Source organism: Rana temporaria, chromosome 3 (assembly GCF_905171775.1).
Source record: "Rana temporaria chromosome 3, aRanTem1.1, whole genome shotgun sequence".
NCBI classification, from domain to species: Eukaryota; Metazoa; Chordata; class Amphibia; order Anura; family Ranidae; genus Rana; species Rana temporaria.
Window position 1 is genome coordinate 316,944,879 of NC_053491.1, and position 22,280 is coordinate 316,967,158.

Below are 22,280 nucleotides of genomic sequence, written 5' to 3' on the forward strand. Positions count from 1 at the left end.
TATTTTTACAGTTTTTACCATCAATATTCGGCTGCTAGCAGGGCGCTTTTATCCCCGCTAGCTTTAAAACCACCTCAAAACGCCTCTGCAGAGGCGCTTTGCCGGTGGTATAGCTGCTGTGCTCATTGATTTTAATGGGCAGGAGTGGTGGAGGAGCGGTGGAGGAACGGTGGAGGAGCGGTATACACACTGCTCCTTCACCGCTCCAAAGATGCTGCTAGCAGGACTTTTTTTTACCTCAGGGTTTTCACACTGGAGAGACAGCAGCGGCTGTTTCAGGTCACTTTGCAGGCTCTATTTTTAGCGTTATAGCGCCTGCAAAGCGACCCAGTGTGAAAGGGGTCTTAGTGTTTTTATTACTTTAGAATGCAGCATCCATTTGAGGTTTTAGCCAAAGAAACAATTTAGATGTTATTTGCTCGATTTTCCTTTAGGCCTTTCTATCACACTCTGCACTTGAGCGCAACAAAATATAAGGATGTATAAGGTCTCATTTACATTGGATGTTTTTAATGCTGCGTCTAGGGGCGTCTGGCGTTTTACTTTTTTCTTCTTCTAAGAGCCTATGTATGCATTAGCATTTAGAAGAGCCTGAAGGCAGGGGCGCTTAGGGCAGAAAAAAGCCCACTGCCGGCACATTCAGGAGGTGGAATGAAAATACGCTTGGCGCATGTACATGCATGTACACACACGTTAACGCTAGGCGCGTTTAGCACTTACGAGTCAGTATATTTCAATGGGCAGAAAAAATTACTATTCTTACCAATTAAATGAGTTAACGCCCCAACCACTTGTTACATGTATTTACAAGTATCAAGCATTTTTTAAGTCAAAATACTGATGCTAGGAGAAAAACCCTTCTACAAAAGTTATCTATGAACTTATCTGCACAAAATTATGTACTGCATAGCGGCTGGTGGTGCAATAAAAGTGTATTCTCTGATGTCCCTTTTATAGTGTATCTTGGGATAATATCACCTCTTATGTGTTTTGGATACCTCAATAGTAACATCTAATTTCTATAATTCTTATTCTGTTTCTGTCTACCTGGGAGCTGTGGATGTTTATGTCATCCTTTGTATGTTCCAGTGCCTCCTGCTGTATTCAACAGGATTTACAGGAACCTCTCATAACAGCGACAGCATGTGTGCATACTTCGGCCGCGTACACACGATCGGTTAAACCGATGAGAATGGTCTGATGGACCGTTTTCATCGGTCCAAACCGATCGTGTGTGGGCACCATCGGTTATTTATCATTCGGTTAAAAAAAAGCCAACTTGTTTTAAATTTAACCGAGGGATTCCTAACCGATAGCAAAAAACAATCATTAGTAGGCACAACCATCGGTTAAAAATCCACGCATGCTCAGAATCAAGTCGACGCATGCTTGGAAGCATTAAACATAGTTTTTTTCAGCACGTCGTTGTGTTTTACGTCACCGCGTTCTGACACGATCGGTTTTTTAACTGATGGTGTGTAGGCACGACTGACCATCAGTCAGCTTCATCGGTTAACCAATGAAAACAGTCCATCAGACCGTTATCATCGGATGGAACAATCGTGTGTACAGAGCTTTAGGGAATCAAGTCCAGATATATTACCAATAGGGTCACTGAGAAATATAAGAAACTTTGAGTAGATTGTCCAGCCTCTGTCAAAAACTAAAATATATTGATTTTGAGTTAATTGTCATTTAAAGGACTACTGCAACTTTGTTTAAAAATCAATTTTGTAGTGAGTCTAGCACATGTATTATTTCAGTAATACCAATGCTATACATTTTCCACATACGTTAAGATTTTTCTGTAGTCTGCTTAACTTAACTCTGTTGATAACATCATTCAAAATGTTGGCAGCTTACAACTAACTGAACATTCAGGTTCTTGTGGAGAAAAGAGTACTCAGGAAGCGCTACCCAGTATGCAACAAGATTTTTGGCTCTTCAAGCAATCAAATACCTTCTGTTCACCCTGTCCACCTGTTATCTAAATGGTTGACTGAGTTCCAAATACAAGGACTTGTAGAGTACAAGATAGTACTCTGTGTGATTTCAGCAACAGGCAACATTTTGTTTAACAATTTGTGTGAAAAAAGGTATAGCATTTACCGTATATTGCTAATTTAATAAATGAGCTAACCTCATTACAATACTAAGATTTGAAGCAAAGGTACAGTTGTCCTTTAAAGAAGGGCTTTTCATTAATTTTGAAGAACATATACAAATTATTATTGAAAATTCTAATTGTTATTCATTCAGGAGAATTCATGAAAATAAAAATGTCTCTTCATAATTAAAGGACGTGAGATGCAAACCCTTTCTATTTTGACTAAGCAATGCGTTTTAGGTAATTTTCTTCATTTTAAAATGTTTTACTTTACTTTGTTGAGCAGGTTTGATTGATGTCTGTACATGTACAACACATGCAGGTCTTGTAGTTTAGTTAAATTACAGGTGATGCATATTTTTCTACAAGACCTGCAAATGTTTTAATGATATTCATCAGCTGTGTTTTTTTTTTGTCTTAGTAAACCTCTCAATTGTGTAGAATAGTCTTTTGTCCCACAGTTATGAGCTGCAGTTTACAACGTAGCAGAACAATGTTTAACCTGGGTCACTGTATATACTGTGGAATGTTTGGGGGGATGGGGGACTGCTGATCCCAAGGAGTAGGAGGATGATGCCAGTAAGGAGGAGGGTTACAGGTGGCTGTGCTGTCACCATAACACAAGTCATATGGCAGTACCAGCAGCTGGAATCAGAATTAAGTGCTTATGCTGTATTTAAGCTAAATGTAAAGGTTAAAAAATATCAATAACACATCCAAAATATTAGATGTTAGAATCCAGTGTCATTGACACAGTCCACTAATTTGTACTGTTCTGTTACACCACATACAGCTTAAAGTGGTAGTAAATGCCTCTTTGTGATTTTTACCTACACATGTGCTCTGAAGGTCCAGCATACTGTGCCACATATTTAGAGCACTGTGCCAAACTGAGGGCTAATATAATCACCGTTTCAGCCACTCACACAGAAGGAATCCCCGAACCCAGAAGTAAGACCAGGGAAAGATGGAAGTCATGTCAACAGTGACAATGTGCCTCTAGAAGGCTGTGTTCTAAGATAAGTATTTCATAATGTACTATTATGTGATGCACACTAGCACATTATGTCATTGCTTGGCATGGGAAAGTATTTTTTTTCCGCTGCAGTCGTTATTCAACCACTTTAAGCGTATCTCTGAAACATGTAACTTAAAGGATCTGTGATTTTTACATGTCTTCAAAGTAGCATTGAAAGGACATTCTCTCTCTGCTGTATGGTTTTAAAAAAAAATATGTTTTTCTTTGTTAAATGCCCTCCATGGCAATGCCCTGCTCATTGTCGTTTTCTGACAATAACATGGATAAGAGATAATTAGTAGGTGGTGGCGCCTACTAGTGATAGTGATGACTAAAGTATAAAAAGTGTATCCTCAATATATAATTAAGTGCTATGTCTTCACTGCTGTGTGCGCACAGCCAACGTGACTCATCAAAAAATAATAAATATCCAATGATCTACCATTGATGTGATCAATCAAAATAAATAAATAAATGTACATGTTGTGTTAACCATCAAAAATACAATCAAATAATTACATAAGGGGTGCAGTGTTAACCATCAAAAATACAATCAAATAATTACATAAATAAATGAATTTACATGCAGTGTTAACCATCAAAAATACTGTGTATAAATGAATGCATATGAATTGAGCTGAATAAAAACTAGACAATAACATGCCTACTTTGAAAATGTATAACATTTAGGATTAACTTTGTATAGTAGGTAGGTAGGTAGTAGTGTTCACAGCTAAGTTCAGGTTTAATGGATTTCAAATAGGATTCAACAAACCCCTTGTAATATGAACATGGGAAGGTGCACTGATCCCTATCTAGGACCACCATTACTCACTGATTTTGAAGGTGAGATCAAAGTATATCTCATCCCACCCACTATTCTTTTTTTTTTAACAGTAACGTTTAACCCACTATTCTTTACTCCTAAAGAACATCTAGGTGCTACATCACAAATGCAGATTACATAAGAGGAGATCAGAGAAGCCTCCTAGACTGCTCCTCTGGGAAGGCAGCACACCAAGTAACTACAGTCCATATTCTAAATGACCAATACTCATTGTGGTCATATGCTTTTCTGACATCCTAACCAATCTGATTGAATAACAACCTTCATGTTTACATGATCTAATCTGTCCGGGCTCCAGTGCTCATTTCCTATTCCAAGGTACAAGCATTTTTTATTTTCTTGTTTCCTTTTCCAAGCCATGACAGTTATCTATAAAGTAGGCTGGGAACTTGTTCCTACACAGGATTGGTAAACTATGTTTTCTATGTTGTTGCATGGGAGGATCTCATATGAAATACATTATTCATAAGTAGTACATTAACTTCACTGAATCTTTCCTGTGCCTCAAAAATATACATTTATGGCTGTACAACTATATTGCATCATTCTATGGTAGAATATTTAAATATTTTCTAAATATACAAATATACAAATCTAAAAAAAAAACTCTGATAAATGTATTTATTCCTTTCATATCTTCTTTGCGATTGGCAATACTGAAAAGGTTAAAACATTTTGTTTCACATAAAACTTATTTAAATTATTAAAAAAATCTGCATCAAAACCAAAATAATTAGCATACTACATATAGTAGCTAATTAATAGATTTTTTTATTAAATATTTAATATCATCCGTTGATTTATTTTTAACGGATGTTCTAAATTTCAGTGCATAAAAGCATTGTTTTGCTTTTTTTTTTTAACAATAAGGCTGTAATTTTCAACTTTGGACAGAAGAGGGCAGACTAGTCCATCCAGTCTGTTTTTAAGCAAAGCTTGTGAATCTGTTCATGTAAGCTGTGCTCTCCTCCCCCTGGCTCAGTGATTCACCCTCCCATCTCTGTTCTCACACACAAAGAAGAGCTGCAGCTCCGATGAAAACCCTGTGGATGTTTTCAATGCAGGAAATATGGTGTTTTCTATACAACAAATTGTTTAAACTCAGCTTGGATACCTACTGGGATTACAAAAGGACTTGATTCTCAGAGGAGGGATTGAGACATGGACTGCAAATGCTCCTCAAATGCTTGGAAATGGCAAGTAGCTTTCTCCCTTCTCCTTTGTAGCTGGGGCTGGGTCTCTGGGCAGCTTCGTTATTCTGTTGCAGAGGAGTCAGATCCAGGGACTGTTGTGGGGAATATAGCTCAGAATCTGGGCTTAAACCTGGCAGATATTAATAAAAGAAGACTGAGTCTAGGATCTGAAGGAAGCAGTAAATATTTTACTATTGATAAGAAATATGGAGCTCTGATTATACAGGAGAGGATTGATAGAGAGAGCCTGTGTGGGTCCAGCTACAGCTGTTTGCTACGTTTAGAGGTTGTAGCTGAGAATCCTCTGGAGCTGTTCAGCCTGGAAATTGAGATTTTGGACATTAATGATAATTATCCTATTTTCTCTGTTACTGATCAGGTAATAAGAATTACAGAGCTATTTACAAGTCCAGGAGTACGATTTCCTTTGCCCACTGCTAAAGACTTGGATGTGGGGAAAAATGGTGTGAGACATTATAGCTTGAACCAAAATCCTTATTTTTCTTTATCAGAAAAATATCGAAATGATGGGACTTTGATTGCAGAATTAGTACTAGAAAAAAATATGGACAGGGAAGAGAAATCAGAACACACACTTATTCTGTCTGCCATTGATGGAGGAGAACCTCCCCGATCAGGATCCACTCAGATTAAGGTTATTGTTTTAGATATTAATGACAATGCACCAGTGTTTGATCAGGCAAGCTATAAGGTAGGGCTAATGGAAAATCTACCTCTAAACACAGTTGTTATAAAGCTAAATGCCACAGACCTTGATGATGGTGCAAATAGTGAAATATTATATTCATTTGATGATCATACGTTAGATTTAGCAAGGGAAATGTTTTCATTAAATGAAATCACTGGGGAAATAGTTATTAAAGGGGCTATAGATTTTGAAATTGCAAAGTCATATGAAATATTTGTAAAGGCTGTAGATAAAGGATCACCAACACTAGAGGGGCGTTGTGTTGTTCAGGTTGAAGTGCAAGATGTGAATGATAACGTACCAGAAATTATATTTACTTCTAGAAATAATGAAGTCCCTGAAAATGCCCCAGTAGGGACTGTTATTGGATTTATCACGATCAGAGACAGGGATTCTGGTAAAAATGGGGAAGTTAAACTGATAATTTCACCAGTTTTACCCTTTAAATGCCAGCCCATGTCAAACCATTACACTCTGGTCACTAGTGGACATCTGGACAGGGAGAAAGTCTCACAATATACTATTACACTGATCGCTTCTGATCTCGGCTCTCCTTCTTTAAGCAGCCAGACTACAATCATTATCACTATTTCTGATATTAATGATAATCCTCCAGCATTTCTACAGTCTGCTTACAATGCCTTTATATCAGAAAACAATGAGCCTGGCAGACTGTTGTGTACAGTATCTGCTGGAGATCCAGATGAGGGAGATAATGCAAAACTCATTTACTCTATAGCAGAGAGCCACATAGACAGCTCTCCTGTCTCTTCATTTGTCTACATTAACTCAGACACTGGTAATATTTATGCCCAGCGCTCCTTTGACTATGAAAAGTTCCAAGTTCTACAGATCACTGCGAGAGTGGAAGATTCTGGATCCCCAAAGCTGTTTTCCAATGTTTCAGTCTTCATATTTATTCAGGATACAAATGACAATTATCCCTCTATATTATACCCAGAGAACTCAGGGGAAGTCATGGCACAAGAGACCATTCCCAGATCTGCGTCTGCTGGATATTTGGTCAGTAAAGTATCTGCGGTAGATCTGGATTCTGGGCATAATGCCTGGCTCACCTATAGTCTTCTTCAGTCTGGCAGTCCAGCTTTGTTTCACATCTCTGAATATACAGGAGAAGTCAGAACTCTGCGAGGATTACAGGAGACGGATAACGCAGAACATCAACTTGTCATTTCCATCAGTGACCATGGGGAGCCTTCACTGTCCTCTACAGTCACTCTGATTGTAAATATCATGGAGAATATTGCTCAGGAAAGCCCCAAATCTCATGATTTTCTTACAAATTCTAAATCAACACCAAATATGACCTTATACCTTATTATTTCTCTAGTAGCCATCAGTTTGGTTTCCTTGGTAACATTTGTCATATTATTGGTAAGGTGCCTTAGAAAGAATTATGACAGCAGTTGTTTCCCAAACAAATCTCTCCCAGTATCCTATATGGATCAGTATAAACCTACACTTTACCTGAACACAGATGGGACATTAAAGTACATGGAAGTGAGGATGGCTCCTCCAGAACCTTTAGGATCTTGTTATCCACCTTGTTTTCCTGCAACAACAAATATTCCAGACTCAACGCTAAATAAATATCAAAATAATCCTCAAATAACAGAGCCTAAGCCCACTTGTGACAGCTGGTTTAATGAAACAAATGAGGTGAGATTCTATAATGTTTGTTTGTTTTATATAATTATTTTTTTATTTTATATTTTGCAATGGTAATTAGTATTTATTTGCAAAGGTAGTTTGTTTGGTACTTTTAGGCTTTGCACCATACTATAAATCTTATGAAAAAACAGAACTTCAGTTCAATGGCCCATTCCACAAAGTAAGCTAGACGCGTATTATTCTTTATGTCTATGAGGAATCAACTTATGCCTTGTACACACGATCGGAATTTCCAATGGAAAATGTTAGACGGAATTTTTTCATCGGATATTCCGACGGTGTGTATGACCCATCTGAGTTTTTCCATTGGAAATTCCAGGGAATTCCGTCGGAGTTTAGATAGAGAACATGTTATCTTTTACTCCAATGGAATTCCGTCGGAATTCCGATGTGATTTTGGCCTATAAAAAGTCTGACTGTGTGTACGGTGCATTAGCTTCGCCTCTTTTATGGCTTGTATTTACTATGCCTATCGTATAGTATTTGCTTAGAACTTTTTTAATCACTGTGATTCAATATTTTCTTTTAACAAAAAAGCCTCATTGTTCCATTCAGGTCTTCATTTTGACTGTTTATTTAAAATAGAAAGGTATATTTGTATAATTTCATAAAATACTGGCAGTTAGAATAGTTTGAGCTAATATTTGTTCTTTCTAACTTTTAAATATTATTTACAAAATCGATTACATGTATATAAAACCTTACTTCTGTGCTTAGTTTAAAATTCATGAAAAATTAATCACTAAATAAAGTGCAAATCAAGAATTAAGAAAATAAATTACGAAATAAACACTGAAGTTAAATATGGAATGCTGCCCCCTATACAGTGTCAGGATAGAACACTCAACTAAATATAAAAACTGAATAGGTGTACTGTTCCTTTAAACAATATAACATATTATGTGACAAATTCACTTTAAACTGTAGTACATATACCACAGTGTTAACAGTGTTAACACCATGCAGTGTTGTATGTGCCTAAATTCAAACAGTGCAAAAAGTCCAAATATTGTGACACAATCTTGCAGCAGGCGGACCATAAATGCCAGCAATCCTTAGTTCGATCCCTGTGCTCCTCCACCACATTTCAATATTACTGGAGGTGCAGACCCAAAAAAATAAGAGGTTAGTAGTGCCTGAGGATAGTGAAATAGCACCAATAGCCACCAGCTCACACTACAGCATGAACCTCCATTTCCTCTGCTCTTCAACCACTTGTAAATGTCAGTAGCTTGGGATGCATATTCTTACAGTGCTACCCATGTCCCCAGCACGAGCCCCATTGTACTGCAAAAGAGGTATGGAGGAACTACATTGCATAACCTGGTCCACACTTCACATGGGGGGAGATGTGAAGGGCAGCACTGAAGCGTGAGGCAGGAAATGCACTATAGTTCTTCATTCCTCTTTTGCAGCACAATGGGGCTTGTGCTGGGGCCTTGAGTGGTATGAAGTAGTAGCCCAAGCTACTAACATATACAAGTGGTTGAAAAGCAGTGGAGCTGGTGGTTCATGCTACAGTGTGACCTGGTGGCTATTGAGGATATCCCTATCCTCAAGCACTATTAATGTCATATTATTTTGGGTCTGTAGCTCCAGTAAGCAGATTGAATTTCATGTGGGGTGGAGGAGCACAGGGATTGAAATAATGATTGTTGGCACTTATGGTCCACCTGCTGCAAGATTGTTCTTTTATTATATAAACTCAAAAGTTTTTTTGTAAACTAAATAGCTGTGTCACCCCAAATATTGTGATACAAAGTGGAAACTGCATTTATTTTTTGACATACTCCCCTGCTACATTTATACACTTATCACAGCGTCACTGGAAAGCTTTGACATAGAAAGATTTGTCAGTACGTCTGAACCATCCTAGGACAATCTGCTTCACTTCGTTCACTGTTTCCACAGAACGATTAATCTCTTGTGCAATTTCGCAACAGGTTATGAGTCAATTATCCGGAGAGAAGCGTTGTACGCTCTTAATGTTCACAGGAATGGCTGCTGTGGGCTGGGAACTACCACAGCCGATATTGTCACTGGCTGATGTACTTTGAAATGTTTACACCATTCAAATGTCTTACTGCAGCTGAGCCTCTCATTACCGTACTGTGCTTGAAGTCTTCTGTAGATATCAGTGGGTTTTACTTCGTTCATAAGAAACTTCATTACCCCAGGCTGTTCTATGCACGTACTAATACTGTTGTCTGCCATCTTGATTACCAGTCTCTGGACTGACCCGCGACATGTGTGGCGCCTATCAGTAATAGACCACTTACTACTGCTTGTAGTACTGCCACACTAGCATCCCTTTTTTTACCTGTAAAATTAAAAGTCTCGGTTTGACCCCTCGTATGTTACCACACGCTATTTCCATCCAACAGATATACACTCTTTGTAATAATATTTATGTGCTCAATGTGTCATTTACTGTCAGTTGATTGTGATTTTGTAACTATAGTTATTGTGTCACTACTGTGCAATTAGTCTCATAGCTAAATGCACGTAGAACACAACAAGAAATGTATTGCTAGTTTTTCAATAAATACCAAACAAACAATGTCAGTACCTCATTGACAATTATTTTAGGTAACCATTGTATATTTAATACATTTAGTGTACCATTGTCGTGTCAGCTTTTTGCATAGCTGGCACCTAGCGCAATGGAGACCAGCAGAATAATGGTTGTGACTCTTTTGGCATCTGAGCTGTAAAACTTTGCTTATGCCTTAAAGTGGAGGTTCACCCAAAAAATACATTTTTAACATTAGATTGAGGCTATTTAAGGGGAGCAGAAACGGGTATTTTTTTTAAAATCTATGCCGTACTTACCGTTTTCGAGATAGATGTTCTCCTGCCGCTTCCGGGTATGGGCTGCGGGACTGGGTGTTCCTATTTGATTGACAGCCTTCCGACCGTCGCATACAGCGCGTCACGAGTTTCCGAAAGTAGCCGAACGTCAGTGCGCAGGCGCCGTATAGAGCCGCACTGACGTTCGGCTTCTTTCGGCAACTGGTGACGCGATGTATGCGACCGTCGGAAGGCTGTCAATCAAATAGGAACGCCCAGTCCCGAAGATAATACGTCATTATAGGCTTTTTAAGGCTTTCTTTTCTGCATGTGTGTTTATTATTATTAGTAGTAGTAATTATTATTATTATTATTATAATTATTATTATTATTATTCTTGGCCTGCTCGATTCTTTTGTTAATACACACTTTCCCTGCTGTAGCTCATTGCAGGTGAGAATCAAGTACGCTTTTTCTAATTTTCTCTTTGGTGCACAAGGGTTTTCTTCTTAGTCAGAGACACTGCTATTCCAAAAAGGTCTTGTACTTTAATACCCAGAGATAATGAGGGACTAGATGTGCAATAAGAATGTATTATCTACAACTCCAAGATTAGCTCTCTATCCTAATTGAATCTTTAATTTCTTTATCAATTGATCTCTCACAATGAGTTTGCCAGCCTCTGGAGAAACTCCTTTCTTTCCCTTCCCTTTCCTTCCTCTTTCGTTCACTACCTTTGCCCTTCCCACCCCCTTCAATTTCCTTTCCCTATCTTTTCTTCGCCACCTGTTCTCTTCAAGAATGCTCCTTTCTTCTTCTTCTTCATCTTTCCATTTAATTTTCTTATCATTACTTGGTTTTGTGGTCATGGCTTCTGTCAACTGGAGCAGGTAGAATTAATTTAGTTTAGTTTAGTTTTTTTTTTTTTTTTGCTTATTGATATGTTTTTTTCCCATTATCCAAATAACGACACTTATCCCTTGTGCCTTATAATTACTGTAACTATATTGGGACCACCCGGGCTCATATTTTATGCCTTTGTTTTCATCTCTCTAAAATATATTGGTAACAGAAAATGTATTATCTGCTGACCCACATACAGCACACCTTAGTATAATTAAATATAAATGATCAGTCTACCATAAAAAGACATTTTGGTTATACAGTTTTTGTTCATAAGTTTACTTATTCCAGGCATAATTTGTAAAATGTGTACCTTTTTAAGAAAACATGAAACATCAGACAAAACAAATATTTTAATTTGATGAAAATTAAATAAAAGAATTACATTAGATGTCACATAATCATTAAAACAAGACACAGCCTAACCCACCCTGGAGCCATCCCCCTCCCCCCTTTTTTCTTTTTGTTCTACATATGTGGACTTCTTCGTTGTTATACCTTTCATTGGTCCACGATGATAATAATACTATTGCTGCATAGTTCTCTGAACTAAGTGTTACCTAGGGTCTACATTTAAACGCACCCTGGCTACTGACTCAACTAAGTTTCAGATCCTACCAGTTCGAAAATAAGGTGGAGTTGACACCCCCCCCTCGGCACACCCCCCAATTTGGGGGTTCTGCGGATGGGGACCTTGTCCCCATCATAACTTATATCGCGTATGTCTCCTTCATATCTCATACCTGATTATGTTAGTATATCCACATTTGATAACTTGACCACTGTGATGTCTATGTTACCTAGCTGGGGCTGCGTCCCCACTTACCTGCTGCAATGTTTTACCCTGCATCGAGACCTTGTTTTCTTTTGCCTTTTCTGTATTTTGTGAAAACGCTAATAAATACTTATTGAAAAAAAACAAGACACAGCAATAAAGTGGTCCTGTGACTTTACATGTGCTTAATTTATGTATTAATCCTTATTATCATGTATTGCCCCCTTTAGCATCAATGATGTCTTGAAGTCCTTTGTGACTGAGGCCCTTTATTTTCTCATTTATAAAGCTGCCCATTCTTATTGACACATTTCCCCCAGGTCCTGTAAATTATTTGCTTGGCCAGAATGTTTGAGATTTTTAAAGATAGTTGCTCAATGATGTTGAGGTTAGAAGATTGTTTTTGTGCCACTCCACAGCATTACGTTTTTTTTTTCTGCTGCAGTCACTGAACAGGAAATTTAGCTTTATGTTTCTGATCACTGTCATCATGTTGAACAGTTTGAATGTACCCCTTGAGCAATTTAAGGGATGCTGAATGCAAAATGTCTTCTAATATCTTGTGACACTATGCTGCATTCATTTTTCTATATTTTTTTAAAAAAATTGGCTGTGCCATTGTAGCTAAAATGCCCCCAAAACAGCAGTGATCCACTTATAGGCTTTAAGGAAGGGATAGTGCACTATTCCTTATAGGCATTGTTGATCGTCCTCCAAACATAGCATTATGATTGTGACCATGAAGTTTAATTTGGGTCATATCAGTCTTTTCTTTTTTTTTGTTTCTATATTTTTTAAGGGTTCTGTATGTGCTTTTTTGCATATTGTAGGTTATCTGTGTGTCAGGGATACAGTATGTAAATGAGCACATCTGCATATGGAGAGTGGTAGACTTAGTCAGCCCCTGACTTTTTATATATCTTGGTTACTCCAACAGCAAGAACTAATTTATTTCTGTCCACCTGGATGTTGTGGGTATTCCAGCCACCTTATTGTTGTGTTTCAGAAGCTTCTGTGCTTCTGTTGCATTTTCATCATATATTGCAATTAAAGAGATATAAGAAACTGTCATATCAAAAAATGAAAAATTTGTTTTGAGTAGACAGTCGATGTATGTGGTGTTATTAACCTGCCTGGCGGTATTCCCGAGTCTGACTCGGGGTTAGATTTTCATGCTGTGAGCGGTAACCCCGAGTCAGACTCGAGCTCGCCTCGCTGGATCCACAGGCATTGTTTACTTACCTTGTCCCTTGATCCAGCGATGCCACCGCGCTGTGTGAGCGAGCGGGACCTCGCTCGATTCACACAGTGTCCTCCTGTGCCGCCGATCTCCGTTCCCTGCGACGTTACGACGCACGGGGGCGGAGAACGGCGCCAAATTCAAAAACGTAAACAAACACATTACATACAGTATACTGTAATCTTATAGATTACAGTACTGTATGTAAAAAAAACACATCCCCCTTGTCCCTAGTGGTCTGCCCAGTGCCCTACATGTACTTATATAATAAAAACGTTTCTTTCTGCCTGCAAACTGTAGATTGTCCATAGTAACCAAAAGTGTCCCTTTATGTCAAAAATAGTTTTAGAGCAGCTAAAAAACAGCGATAATAAATTATAATCACTTGCAAAATTGTGCGATAGCGATTTGTGGGAAAATTCATCATAAAAAAAAAAAAATTACAGCGACAATTCTGCAACTGAGCAAATTTCAGTGATTTTGATTTGATTACATTATTGAATAATTTTTATTATAATTATATTATTATTTGTTATAATTATTTATAATAATTTATTATATTATAATTTATAATTTTGTTTTTAAAAAAATGTCATACCCGGGATGCCTATTAGAATCTTGTTTGGTCAGATTTAAGTGAGTTATTTCCAAAAATTACAGGCCTACAATATAAAACGCCAAATTTCCTTGCAAATAATGGTACCGCTTTCAGCACCTTTTTTCTGAAAGAATCATACCGGAGGGAGGTTAAAGTGCTTGTAACCCTGGGGCTGCATTACTTTGTCAGCACCTCTCTTGTATTGAGCTATAACACCCTGTGTAAGTGTATATGAAAAACTAAGCTTCTAAATACCATTTTTGCAGATATCTGCAGGTGGGTCACATGACTCCTGGCTGCTTTTCTACTCCAATCCAGGGCTACAGCAGCACAGGCGCTGTGCTGGCCGCTTAGCTCCTCCCACCATAGCCCTTAGATGGGGCGGAGAGCAGGCGAGAGTCACGTGACTGCTCCTAAGATATTTGTAAAAATGGTATCTAGAAGCTTAGTTTTACACATACACTTACACTGTGTGTTATAGCTGAATACAAGAGCCGGGCTGGCAGTATTTTTTAGGTTTAAATTAATATTAATAGCGGCAGGAGGGGAGGGGCAGCTAACACTGACACACACACAGCTGACAGGCAGGGAGAGAGGGGGAGAGAGGACAGGAGAGCAGCGGATGAGGGAGGCATGTAAACTGACCATGGTGTCAGGGCTCAGCAGCCATGATAAACTGTGGTCAGTTTACATAGGGGAGGACAGAAACTGGCAGAATCAGCCAGGTATTTCAGGTGATACAAGGAGCCAAATGACACAGCACAAGCACTGTGCTGTATATTATGCTTTAAAGGAACAGGATTATTATATATATATATTTTTTAAAATAACAAACGCTTTAAGCAATTACATTTATAATGTACTTCAGGTATTTTTATTTCGTCTTTTTAGTTTTATTTCTGTTTCGCCCAGTGTTTACTCAACACGTGGGCATAAAGAAACATTACTGGTCTATTTAATTTAATAATTATGCATAATTTACTACAGGAACTACAGCATGTTTCAGATGATATACCTGATATAGTTGTATTTTGGCTCAGTTGTGACATTTGTATACTATTTATTTATTACAGCCATGTATATAGTGCCAACAATGCATGCACTGCTTTACATACACAGTATATTTTTTAGTTCACACCAGTTCATACCATCAAGGAACTTATAGCTTACATTCTAAGGTCCCTATCTCACATACATACATACATACACATACTAGGGCCAATTTAGAGAGGAATCCGTTAACCTATGAATGTGTCTTTGGAATGTGGCAGGATTTTATTTTGGCTCTCGACTGTTAAAACCAAGTTCAAATGTTTAAAGCCCATCCCAATAAAAACAATTAAAAACTAAAATTTGAATGACAACATATATTTAAGGGATACAACATATGTGCTTAGTATTTTCTCTAGGTTTGAGCAATAGTACTAAAACCTTTATTTAGTCATCCCTCTTAAGAAAAAGTTTTGCTGTATGAAGCCTGGGACCACCATATTTCACAGTTTTTTTTAAAGTGGATACCCGTAAGGCTCTAGTCCTAAAGTAAGGTCAGGTGTGACACTGTGATGATATGTAATTTGGCTCATTCTCCCCATCATCAAAAATGCAGATTGCATAAGATGAAGTCATGGACTTCTGTTCTTGGAAAGCAGCAAACAGTGTAACCAAAACCTTTTGACTAGGCACTAAAAAGTGTGACCACTTAAGCCTGGTACACACTAATGCTGCGTACACATGGTCGGAATTTACGACAACATTTGTGTGACCATGTGTATGCAAGACAAGTTTGAGCCAACATTCAGTCGGAAAAAATCCACAGTTTTGTTGTCGGAATGTCCGATCATGTGTATGCATCATAAAGCCCTGTACACACGATCGGTCCATCCGATGAGAACGGTCTGATGGACCATTTTCATCGGTTAACCGATGAAGCAGACTGATGGTCAGTCGTGCCTACACACCATCATTTAAAAAAACGATCGTGTCAGAACGCGGTGACGTAAAACACAACGACGTGCTGAAAAAACCGAAGTTCAATGCTTCCAAGCATGCGTCGACTTGATTCTGAACATGCGTGGATTTTTAACCGATGGTTGTGCCTACTACTGTAACAATTGTTTTTTTTCTATGGGTTAGGTATCCATCGGTTAAATTTAAAACAAGTTTTTTTTTTTTTAACCGATAGATAAATAACCGATGGCTCCCACACACGTTCATTTTGGACCGATGAAAACGATCCATCAGACCGTTCTTATCGGTTTAACACTCCAATCAGTGTTCTCCGCCATTGGCTGAAAGCGCTGATCGGGAGTCGGTTGGATGCTGGTTGGTTGGAAGCTGGCCAGCCAGACAGACTGACATACACACGGGCCAAATGTTTGTTTTTTTGGCCAGTGTGTTTGCTGCCTTCTAAATAGAATCATTGGGAGGAAACCATAATATTCTCATTATCTAATCTGCCTAGGTCCCAGTGCTCATCTGCTGTCCAAAGCGCTAGCACTCCTATTTGTTTAAAATCTCAAACTTCCACAGTTTTAAAAAAAAAAATCTGGAAAACTTCTAACTAGACAGCAAAAGCAGTTTATGATTCCTAATGTGTTGCATTGATTGATCTTCAAATAACTAACTGTCAGAAAATGAAGAAAGTTTGTTTCAGAATTATGTTTATCCTAAAACTCATTGGGGTAGATTCAGGTAGGGGCGCGCACTGCTACGGAAGCGCAGCGTACCGTTTTTACGCTACGCCTTCCGTAAATTACTGGAGCTACGCTTCATTCACGAAGCATTTGCTCCGTAATTTGCGGCGGCGTTTCGTAAAAGGGGCCTGGGGAAGCGTGCATAATTTAAATGATCTCGTAGGGGGTGTGGATCATTTAAATTAGGCGCGTTCCCGTGCCGAACGTACTGCGCATGCTCCGTCGGGAAAATTTCCCGACATGCATTGCGGTAAATGACATCGCAAGGACGTCATTTGCTTCGACGTGAACGTAAATGGCGTCCAGCGCCATTCACGATCCACTTACGCAAACGACGTAAATTTCGAAAATCGCGATGCGGGAACGACGTCTATACTTACCATTGGCTGCGCCTCCTAATAGCAGGAGCAGCCTTACGACGAAAGCGACGAACGCAAACGACGTAAAACACGACCGCCGTACGTTTGTGAATCGGCGTGAGTTCGCAATTTGCATACTCTCCGCTGACAATTACCGGAAGGCCAACTAGCGGCCAGCATCAGAATGCAGCCTAAGATACGATGGCATAAGAGCCTTATGCCAGTGGTATCTTAGGCTACAGTCGGCGTATCGAGCTTTCTGAATACAGAACGTCGATACGCCGGCGCTACTTAGCAATTACGCTGCGTATCTATGGATACGCAGGCGTAATTGCTTCCTGAATCTACCCCAGTATCTATTTCTCTAATGAAACCAATAAAACATGCCGGAATAATTTCAATGTATTAAATAAGAATGGTATTATTCTTAATGTAAACATCATTGCATCATTCTATCATATTATTTTTAAATCTCTAAATCTTTTTAGAAAAGTACCTTTTTTTATTGATAATAAAAATGTGTACTACTGTTTTCATTATTTTCATTTCCTTTGAGATTTATTTGTGTTCACTTTTTATTTAAAATTGGAAAACATATAAACAATTCATTTAAAAATGAATGTGTTTATTCCATACAGTAGCTAATAACTAGATTTATATTTTCAATACATAATATCATCAATTTATTTTATTTTATATTATTTATTTTTATTTTATGCACAAAAAGCATTGTTTCCCTGATCTTTTAAAATAAAGCTGTAATTCTCATATTTAGACAGAAGAGGGCAGACCAGTCCACCCAGTCTGTTTTTAAGCAACCCTTTGAAACCATTCATGTGCGCTGTGTTCTCCTCCCCCTGGCTCAGTGATTCACCCTCCCATCCCTTCTCTCACACACAAAGAAGAGCTGCTGCTCCGATGAAAACCCTTTGGATGTTTTCAATGCAGGAAATATGGTGTTTTTTTTACAACAAATCATTTAAACTCAGCTTGGATACTTACTGGGATTACAAAAGGACTTGATTCTCAGAAGAGGGATTAAGACATGGACTGCAAATGTTCCTCAAATGCTTGGAAATGGCAAGTAGCTTTCTCCCTTCTCCTTTGTAGCTGGGGCTGGGTCTCTGGGCAGCTTCATTATACTGTTGCAGAGGAGTCAGATCCAGGGACTGTTGTGGGGAACATAGCTCAGGATCTGGGCTTAAACCTGCCAGATATTAATAAAAGGAGACTGAGTCTAGGATCTGAAGAAAGCAGTAAATATTTTAACATTGACCAGAAACGTGGAGCTCTGATTATACAGGAGAGGATTGATAGGGAGAGCCTGTGTGGGTCCGGCTCCAGCTGTTTGCTGCATTTAGAGGTTGTAGCTGAGAATCCTCTGGAGCTGTTCAGCCTGGAAATTGAGATTTTGGACATTAATGATAATTATCCTATTTTTTCTGTTACTGTTCAGGAAATAAAAATTACAGAGATATTTACAAGTCCTGGAGTAAGATTTTCCTTACCCACTGCTAAAGACTTGGATGTGGGGAAAAATGGTGTGAGACATTATAGCTTGAATCAAAATCCTTATTTTTCTTTATCAGAAAAATATCGTAATGATGGGGTTTTGATTGCAGAATTGGTACTAGAGAAAAATCTGGACAGAGAAGAGAAATCAGAACACAAGCTTATTCTGTCTGCCATTGATGGAGGAGAACCTCCCCGATCAGGATCTACTCAGATTAATATTATTGTTTTAGATATTAATGACAATGCACCAATGTTTGATCAGGCAAGCTATAAGGTAGGGGTAATGGAAAATATACCTCTAAACACAGTTATTATAAAGCTAAATGCCACAGACCTGGATGAGGGTGCGAATAGTGAAATATTATATTCATTTGATGATCATACAGCAGATTCTGCAAGGGAAATATTTGATTTAAATGAAAACACTGGAGAAATATTTACTAAAGGGGCTGTAGACTTTGAAGTTGCAACATCCTATGAATTATATGTGAAGGCTATAGATAAAGGATCACCTAAACTAGAGGGACGTTGTGTTGTTCAGGTTGAAGTGCAAGATGTGAATGATAATGTACCAGATATTATATTTACTTCTAAAAATAATGAGGTCCCTGAAAATGCCCCAGTAGGGACTGTTGTTGGGTTTATTACAGTCAGAGACAGGGATTCTGGTAAAAATGGGGAAGTTATATTAAAAATATCATCAAACTTGCCTTTTAAATGCCAGCCCATGTCAAACCGTTATACATTGGTCACTAGTGGACATCTGGACAGGGAGAAAGTCTCACAATATACTATTACACTGATCGCTTCTGACCTGGGCTTTCCTTCTTTAAGCAGCCAGACTACAATTGTCATTAATATTTCTGATGTTAATGATAATCCTCCAGCATTTCTACAGTCTGCTTACAATGCCTTCATATCAGAAAACAATGAGCCCGGCAGACTGTTGTGTACAGTATCTGCTGGAGATCCAGATGAAGGAGATAATGCAAAGCTCATTTACTCCATAGCAGAGAGCCACATAGACGGCTCTCCTGTCTCTTCATTTGTCTACATTAACTCAGACACTGGTAATATTTATGCCCAGCGCTCCTTTGACTATGAACAGTTCCAAGTTCTGCAGATCACTGCGAGAGTGGAAGATTCTGGATCCCCAAAGCTGTCTTCCAATGTTTCAGTCTTCATATTTATTCAGGATACAAATGACAATTATCCCTCTATATTATACCCAGAGAGCTCAGGGGAAGTCATGGCACAAGAGACCATTCCCAGATCTGCGTCTGCTGGCTATTTGGTCAGTAAAGTATCTGCAGTAGATTTGGATTCTGGGCACAATGCCTGGCTCACCTATAGTCTTCTTCAGTCTGGCAGTCCAGCTTTGTTTCACATCTCTGAATATACTGGAGAAGTCAGAACTCTGCGAGGATTACAGGAGACTGATAACGCAGAATATAAACTTGTCATTTCTGTCAGTGACCATGGGGAGCCTTCACTGTCCTCTACAGTCACTCTGATTGTAAATGTCATGGAGAATATTGCTCAGGAAAGTCCAAAGTCTCATGATTTTCTTACAAATTCTAAATCAGCACCAAATATGACATTATATCTTATCATTTCCCTAGTAGCCATCAGTTTGGTTTCCTTGGTAACATTTGTCATATTATTGGTAAGGTGCCTTAGAAAGAATTATGACAGCGGTTGTGGTTCTTGTTTTCCGAACAAATCTCTTCCCGTGTCCTATATGGATCAGTATAAACCAACACTTTACATGAACGCAGATGGGACATTGAAGTACATGGAAGTGAGGATGGCTCCTCCAGAACCTCCAGGATCTTGTTATCCACCTTGTTTTCCTGCAACAGCAAATATTCCCGCCACAACCCTTGCAAAATATCAAAATAATCCTCAAATAGCAGAGCCTAACCCCACTTCTGACAGCTGGTTTAGTGAAACACATCAGGTGAGATGGCTGTAGTTTTTGCTGTACAAAACTCATTTAAAATGTTTATATTTGGCTGTGTAATTTTTAAGCTGATAATATATTTATTTAATTTAAAATGTATTGGATGAAGCAATCAAAAGTAATGAGATGTTAGTTTATCCTAAAATTATGGAAAAGTACAAAGCACTCAAAAGGTCTTGTCAGGTAAATAAAAATTTTAGTTATGATTCCAACCAATGGTAGTTAACAGGCCACGTCATTTTCATAGAAACACTAGTATATTTTTATGTAAGCCACCAATTTATGCATGCACCCAATTGACGACAATTAGATCATTATATTTATTGTGTTTTTAGGTCACTTGCAATCCTGCATTTATGTTCTCAAAATACAGAAGTGATCTGAGGAGAAAAACTTTTATGCTTCACAAACCTCATTTTCCTGTCCCTGTTTATTGTTGCTGCTTTAAAGCAGGTTTAGTTGCATTTAGGTGCTTTTAGATTAATTTATATCTTTAGCTGTGTTTAGAGTTTCTAATAAGATTCTGGACAAACTGAATTATGTTTCTTCTGAAAACACAACTAAATTTAGCTAAATGCAGGTAAACACAAAGTGTGAATGGCACCATTGAACAATCATTGCCTGCATTTATATGCTTTTAGAATTGTCCATTAAAGACCTATAATATAATACAGACCTTATTGTGCTATTGTCACCAAGCTGACACCAAGGGCAATAAAGAACTGCAAGATATTTGAAATAGCAATGAATTTCAAGTCTGTTTTTCTATGTGTTTGTGTTCAGGAAAATTCTACGTCATTAAAATATCTGTGGCATCTTTTTCTGCAAACCAACCCTCTGAAATCCAACTGTTCTAAGGCAGGGCCACTGATAAGGCAGTACTGCCAGTCCTCCTGTACTGGGCCCAGGCCCCATCAGTTTAAAATTGGGGCCTGGGCACCTGTTGAGCAGGAGGCATGGCTTTACTGTCTTATTGTAGATGCTGATCCTCTTCTGACCCCACATCCCGCCGCAGCGCTGCCAACTGCACTGCAGGGAGATTGGTTCTATCACATGCGCCCCTTCCATCTGCTGCCTGGGCCTCCCTGTGTGTCCATTTCCCCCACAGTGCTGCCGGCTTCCCTCCACTGCTGCAGACACACAGGGGGATGTTTTAAGATGGAGTGGGGGAAGGGGCTGGTAAATATGTAATTTACTGGCCCCTTCCTTTCCCTAATGAACCCAGAGTGATCGGTACCAATTACTGTGTCCATTTATCACTGAAGCATAGTAAACTTTGTGAATGAGCAGGAAGCCTCATAGGTCTGTTATGGGTCACTTATCAAGATCACCCATAAGTCAACCTAGGCAGTCTGAGATGATTTCCAGTGGCCAGTTTTTTTTAAACCTTATGAACTATATGGGCATCCCCTAAGACCATCACTGTCAGCATACAAGGGTGGAACTGGAAGGAGTGAATAGCTATAGGAGGTGTGAGCTGGGAAGAGGGTGGGTCAGACCTTTGCATGGCTGAACACCCCAAAGAAGCAAGAGCAGGGTAATTTATTATGTTACCCCAGTTTGTCTTTCCCAGCATGACAAGCTCACATACTGGGATCCTTCTCCCATACCACTGTTGGAAATTGGGAGCCTGACAGGGATCATTTCTAGCAGAACCTACAAGCTGTTGTAAAAGGTGAGCACTCATTGGACTGGATTATTTCGGCTTACAGTATTATCTCAGTGAGAAGTCCTAATAAAGGTCCTGATAGATGCTTTCCAGGGACTGCTCAACATTGCTGGTTTAAAATAGATTTTCCAAGTTACACACTGCAAGTTGATTGCACCCTGGCACATTAACCAGCAGACTTTTATAAATAGGGTTGATTACAGTGTAAT

The 22,280-nt window shown here is 38.7% G+C and overlaps 3 protein-coding genes across 42 annotated transcripts in view; all 3 read left to right on the forward strand.

Moving 5' to 3' along the window:
- LOC120932487 (protocadherin gamma-C5-like) overlaps nucleotides 1-22,280 on the forward strand; it is a 721,441-nt gene that overhangs the window by 572,875 nt on the left and 126,286 nt on the right. The window contains exon 1 of one of the 40 annotated variants that reach the window (XM_040344914.1): nucleotides 4,906-7,554. The exons of 38 other annotated variants lie outside the window; for them this stretch is intronic. In XM_040344914.1, coding sequence (XP_040200848.1) covers nucleotides 5,134-7,554 — 2,421 coding nt within the window. In that variant the 5' untranslated portion in view covers nucleotides 4,906-5,133. Of the gene's footprint in view, nucleotides 1-4,905; nucleotides 7,555-17,759; nucleotides 20,400-22,280 lie in introns of those variants that run through there. One more of the 40 variants, XM_040344907.1, reaches the window with a different exon arrangement.
- Nucleotides 1-22,280, forward strand: part of LOC120932491 (protocadherin gamma-C5-like) — a 241,030-nt gene that overhangs the window by 118,565 nt on the left and 100,185 nt on the right.
- Nucleotides 1-22,280, forward strand: part of LOC120932492 (protocadherin gamma-C5-like) — a 223,988-nt gene that overhangs the window by 101,523 nt on the left and 100,185 nt on the right.